This window comes from Fundulus heteroclitus, chromosome 4 (assembly GCF_011125445.2).
Source record: "Fundulus heteroclitus isolate FHET01 chromosome 4, MU-UCD_Fhet_4.1, whole genome shotgun sequence".
NCBI lineage: Eukaryota > Metazoa > Chordata > Actinopteri > Cyprinodontiformes > Fundulidae > Fundulus > Fundulus heteroclitus.
In genome coordinates this window covers 39,814,595-39,820,762 of record NC_046364.1, presented here as the reverse complement: position 1 = coordinate 39,820,762, position 6,168 = coordinate 39,814,595, and the positions used below count along the sequence as shown (strand labels likewise).

At 38.9% G+C, this 6,168-nt stretch overlaps 1 protein-coding gene across 2 annotated transcripts in view; it reads right to left on the bottom strand.

Moving 5' to 3' along the window:
• Nucleotides 1–1,919: 1,919 nt before the first annotated feature.
• LOC118556411 (hexokinase-1-like) overlaps nt 1,920–6,168 on the bottom strand; it is a 34,736-nt gene continuing 30,487 nt past the window's right edge. The window contains exons 17-21 of one of the 2 annotated variants that reach the window (XM_036136547.1): nt 5,965–6,148; nt 5,183–5,338; nt 4,908–4,995; nt 4,445–4,590; nt 1,920–2,338 (exon numbers count right to left, since the gene is read on the bottom strand). In XM_036136547.1, the coding sequence (XP_035992440.1) occupies nt 2,191–2,338; nt 4,445–4,590; nt 4,908–4,995; nt 5,183–5,338; nt 5,965–6,148 (722 nt within the window). In that variant the 3' untranslated portion in view covers nt 1,920–2,190. The remainder of the gene's footprint in view (nt 2,339–4,444; nt 4,591–4,907; nt 4,996–5,182; nt 5,339–5,964; nt 6,149–6,168) is intronic. The other variant, XM_036136549.1, reaches the window with a different exon arrangement.

Sequence of the window (6,168 nt, the reverse complement as noted above, 5' to 3'; positions counted from 1 at the left end):
GTTATTTTCAGTGATGTTTGTTTATTAAGCAGGTCTAATAATGTGCATTAATGGTTCAATCTTTTTTTGCAATAAAAATAGAGTTTATGATGGTCAGCTTTTAAAAAAGTGAATTGTTGTGCCAAATAATGTCTAAGATAGTAAAGAAAAGTAAATGTCAAAGCGTGATTTGTGATTGTGTTTTGATGTTGCAGAATGTTTAATAAAATTATTTGAGCCCTGCACTAGTATTATGTTGTTATTGTGGCCTAGATACAGAAATGATGTAAAATCAACGCCTGGCTGCTAGGACTGGGGCTTCTTGTTTGCAAATAATAATAATAATAATAATAATAATGATAATATACTGAGAGGCAAAGCTGTTTGCAGCTTGGAAGGTGAGGAGTGAGATTACACTGAGCTTGAATTGCACCCACAGACCATTTAGTAATTAGGTGACGCCTGAAGACAATCGATTGCTGTCAACGTTATCAAAAAGGAAAGAAGCTTAATACATGTGCATGCCATACTTTTTAGGTTTAAAATTTGCAAACAATTATCCTTTTCCTTCCACTTCACAGTCAGGCACTACTTTGCGTTGGTCTATCATTTAAAATGCCTATAAAATACCAAATTTAATGAAACTACACTGAAAAATAACTAGGCAAATATTATATCTGCTTCACATTTACAAAAGCATACAGATAACTAAATATTAAAAGGTCTCTTGTACACTGAAAACTGCAGCTTCTGATGAACACCAGTTCAATTTATTAAGTGACAGATTAAGACAATGTTCAACATATACAGTGTGTTTTGTGGACCAAAGTAAGAAAAAGATCTGGATACCTAGTAGAAGCTGGCCTTCTTTATCCTGGCGGTCTGAAAACAGGAACAGTGACTGAGAACTGGTTTCATAATCCAACAGTAAATCTCATCCATGCTGCACAGTTAAATCTGCTCTACACGAGCACAGAAAACAGAATAACTCCTCGAATAGTGTCAGATATTTGATTCAATTAGAAAGGACCAGCCTCTATACTGGGAACTGTGTTTAAAAAAAATGGCAAATGCTCATTTCTTTTTGATTTTAGTGAAGAAACTATTTGCTAGACGCCAAACAGCCATACAACTTTCCTGAGATTTTAATAAGAGGAAGAAAAAAACCTTTATGGCGCAGCTGTAGTTTTAATATTTGAGTATTATATATATATATATATATATATATATATATATATATATATATATTCTTCCAAAATGTAATAAGTCTTTTCAAAATGTTAGCGCCTGTAACATTCTTACATTTATACACAGGTTGGCCATCTTTGTTCACCAAGTTAGCACCATGTTCTTGCTGATGGGGACGGCCAGGACTCCTAAAACCCAGCAGCCCTCCTTCTAGCTGCTGCGATTAGTACCAACAGCATGACGCGGTTTACAGTGAGTAAAAGCTAACTTGACGCATTGCAGTCAGAGAGCAGAGCAGACATGCGCAATCAGCAGACACGTAAAAATTAAGACTTGTGCGGGCTCCTCTGACGGGGCTCAAGAAAAATAAAGTCAGGGAATATTAGCCAGCAGCCCGCTGTGCGAGTTATGTTTGCAACAGCAATATTTCTAAACACAAAAATAATAAATAATCATGCAGAATACACTGCATCATAACTGGGTGAGACTTTAAAAACCTCAAATATTCCCTTCCTTCTCCACACATATATGTATTAAAGTCATCCTGTAAAAATAATAAGACTAGAACGGCAGCAGACAGACATGCTTTGGTCTAAATGGTCTGTTTTTTATGTCCTGGATGTGTCACAAAAGAAACTTTTCTTTTGCAACACAGGAAAACTGACAGACTTGCAGTAGCGGGAGCAATCCCCCAGGGGGAGACAGAGGTGAAACCAGGAGTGGGTAAAATTAAATAAATAATATAATAAAAATACATTTTTATCATATTTATTTACGTATCAAAGCAAATATTTTATCCTTACGATAATGTTGAGCTTTGAAATCACAAAAAATGCATCCCTAAAGAGGCTGGCTGCTGTTAGATCTGGTTGAACTAGAACCTCTGCTGCTAAACTGTCTCAGGCAGACGCAGGGATAAAGAAGCAGCTGGAGTGTGAGGGGGTCGAATGTAATGTCCGTTTCAGAGCAAAGAAGATGACGTGTCCAGGAGGAATGGGGTGAAATCGATTTTTTTTCTCCTTCTTATTTACTGTTGAGCTCTTCCCTGATCCGGCAGCCCACAGCCGTGATGAGAGCGGCTCCCTTGCCGCTGCCGTCCTCGGACAACAGGAAGTTGACGGTGCACTGAGGGGCCAGTTCGCAGACAGTCTGGTGCATGATCCGGGAGAAACTGCAGGCAGAAACAGGAGATTTGACACAAACTTGGATGAACAGAAGGAAATGAAGTTGGTTTACAATGAAACAGCCTGAGGTCAAGTGGGGGACAGATTCTGACTCCCTCAACTGGTTCCTTTGAATGTTTGATCAAAATGTTTTGCTCAACTCTACCTGACTGTGTCATTAATATTACAATAAAATGCAAAATGTATTTATTGATTTACAGATCAGACAACAAGTCTCATATTCAGCTCTGACCTTTAAAAACATGACTTGACTTGATCGGCATGTTCCAGAGCGCAGAGGCATGACATTTTACATTCCTGCAGTAGTTATTAGCTCACGTACAGTGCGTTTTTGCAAAAGTTCCTCTGTTCTTCTGTTTTTAACACAGCACAAAATGTACTAAGGTGATTTAAAAAAAAACAAAAAACTCAGGGGCAGAAATGGCAGGTTTAAGTCAAGCTGTTGCTGGAACTTCTTGGCACCGCTAAGGAAGGTGGAAACAGAGTTGAGTATGTGAGGGGATGTAAAGGAACGGGCCATGTGGCGATTATCACCAGCAATGCTGCTGGTTGGTGCTTGATCCCTGATGTCCGCCTTATTTCTTTATGCACACTTATTATGGGCTGGTGCTGCAGCGGCTGACTCGTGAAACAGGCGGCTTCTAAAGATTCCTCTTTAACAACTACAAGATCATATGCAATAAAAAAACAACAACTAACTTGGATTGAGTGCAACATCAAAATATCAAGGTTTGCTCTCTTAACATTCCCAGATGCCAGCATGAAAATCTGCCTCTTGATAATAGAGCCGGCCTTTTTGGTGGACTTTCACTGCCATTAATCCCCCAAACCTGATAAAGATCTCAATGACTAGAAATGCCCAATATTTCAGCCCAAAATCGTCATTAGCTTGTGCAAATCAGTTGCAAAGACCTGCTTGGATGCAATCTTTGGTAGGATATGTTTTAATCGTCCCATATTCACACTGTGCATATCATTAATATATTTGGCCAGTTGGAGGGACTGTAAATGCAGAGATATGCATTGGATGTATATCCAATGTATATCTCTATTTTTTTATTTTTTTTTATCTTTTGCACACTATAATGTGAAAAAAACCTATAACCTTTTTTGATTGCCTGTTGTCTTTTATGTGTACTCTTAGCCGGAGTATCCAAAAAGTAACTGTTGTTGTGGTGACAACAAAGAAATTTTGAATCTCTAGATGTTTAGGGGCCGAGATGCTAGAGATCACAGAGAATAATGGACACATTTTGTATTTTTGCAATTTTCAGCAATAGTATCCCAGATTCTCCAGATATCATGCATTTCTGTCATCAAATATAGAGTAAATTTACAATAACCCATATTAGTATTCAGATGTTCAATCTCTAGACTTGAAAACTGACTAGGAGCTTATCTGCGTAGCTGTGTTTCTCTCACAGGAGGAGCTAGTTCTGCCATTACGTTTTTACTTTTCTTTCCCATAGAAAGGACTAAGTAACTCTTAAGATTATATTCACAAACAATTATGGCACTCCAAACTGTTCTTTGTGATATTGTACACAGTGATATAGTGATGATAACTTGTTCACAATATATTTGCAGCCCTGTTTGAATTAACGACTGCAATTCAGAATATATTCAATGTTAGTCATTTTCTGTCCCAATACTCAGATCTATGCTTAAATGAGACACACTTGTCTTAGAGTAAATCAATGTAGAGTATTGATTTTACTCCTCCATCCCTAAAAGCCCTGCTAATTAGTATGGTAAACCTCTAAATATGCAATTAACGTGGAGAGACGAGAAGCGTGGGAAGAACTAATGAGTCATATTATTCAGAAAAGCTTCAAAAACCCACTATAAAGAGTGTTATTCCCTCCAAATAAAGGCATTGCCTTTACAACACCTTATTTTTATTCAAAGCTCTTTATTAAAAACATAATAGTGAGATATTGGAACAGCACCATTAAAAAGGTTTCTACGGGAAAATCCAAACTGAGATTAACGAGATGGGAGCCACACTTCCTTTTTGTCACACCAAAAGTAACATGTTCGTATTTGATTAACCTGCCAAAACTAAATGAAAAAGCTGCTTGTATTAAACTTACTGTGGATGTAATTTGTACAGCGTGCCGTCAACTCCCACAGTGATGTTCAGATGCTCCAGTCCGCGGTTCTCTCTTATCTTATCGACGACAGCCGCCATCCCTGCCCCACACAGCTGAGCGGCACGCCGCGACACTGTTCCACAGACCTACCGATACAGAGCCTTATCATCATTGCAACATCCAACGAATTGGACGCAGTCAAAGTTGCCACAGTCTGCAGCACCAGAACATGGATATCATTCATCAAACTTGGAGAACAAACAGGTCTGTTTGCTGCTGTTCCCCCAGCGTGTGCCCAGTCACGCACGTTTCTCTCCAGGCGATAAGGGATATAAATGAGCTTCTTCGTTACTTTCACAGAATTCACGCACGCTCCAGCGAGTTCATGACTGGATTAGCTTCTAGTTTATAATATGTCGTTTGGAATACGTATAATAAGGCTGACGCTTTCGGTTCAACGTACCTCTTTGACAATGATACTGTCATCACAAGTGCTGTCCAGTCCTAAGTGTTGCAGGATGGATCTGACCTGCAGCAAAGCCAGTCTGTCACTGGAGACACAAAACGCTAGGATTAATTCATTCAAACTAACCTAAACCATAAATGTTGAGATTCCAGATTAAAAACATTGTGAAAATAAGAAACAAATTTCTTAATTTTGCTTTCAAACTTTAGCTGGCTTCATTCGCACGGTGAGGTTGCCTCTGGAGGAGACAGAAGCCCAGGACTGTGTTTTACCTTTCTATCTGCGAGAGGAACTTGGTTTCAAAGATGCCTCTGGTCTTCAGGGTTTCAGAGATCTGTCCTCTGAACAGGAATCCTTTTTTGGTCATGTCTATAAGGATGTTCCTCACGATCTCACCCAGGTACATGCCGCTGCACATCTTCTCATACCTACAACATTGAAACACAAACATCTAGAAAGGCTCCAGGACTGAAAGCATCAAACAGGGTGCTTGCTCTTTTTCCAAATTAAAATTCCAGACTTTTTTAAAACTGATATTTTTTTTCCCCCAAGACCTTAACTTTATGTACTTGTATACTTGTGTGCCTATTGCCTACTTCATTGGTTGAGATTGTACAAACTGTTTATTAGAAATGTTAATTTTTATAGGCTAGTATTCAATGAACAAATGCATTATTCACAGTAAATTATGCTTTTACTGATGAAAACATTTCAAAACATGAAAATCACAAGTACATGAATTTCACATCAAACAAGTGTTTGATTCCATTAGGCTAATACAGTACGTGACCAGTTAGTAAAATTATAGTTTTATAGCCTACCTTCCCATTTCTCATTTCAGAATGCCTTTGAGCATACTGTAAAATTCTACCACACATTTTTTTCCCATACTTTATTAAGACTTTAACAAAAAATTCAAGACTTTTCAAGGTCTGGAAAACAGTGTTTCAAAATTCCATACTTATTAAGACTTTCAAGACTTGCGCAAGCACCCTGATCAAAGAGTACATCTGGGAAACATCATGGAAGTATTTCTGTTCTTCTATAAAAGCACCTTTGTTTCCCTGGGTTAAGACTGAGTTCATCCACGGTGTTGTCATACTCCGTCCTGAAGTCGTCAAGGCACCCGTTGTCTCCGAAAGCCCCCCACTCCATGTTGACGCACATGCGTCCTTCGTCGCCCTCGACCATCTCGATGTTGCGCATCTCCTCCATGTAGCAGGCGTTGCTGCCGGTTCCTGCAGCCGGAGGCACACTT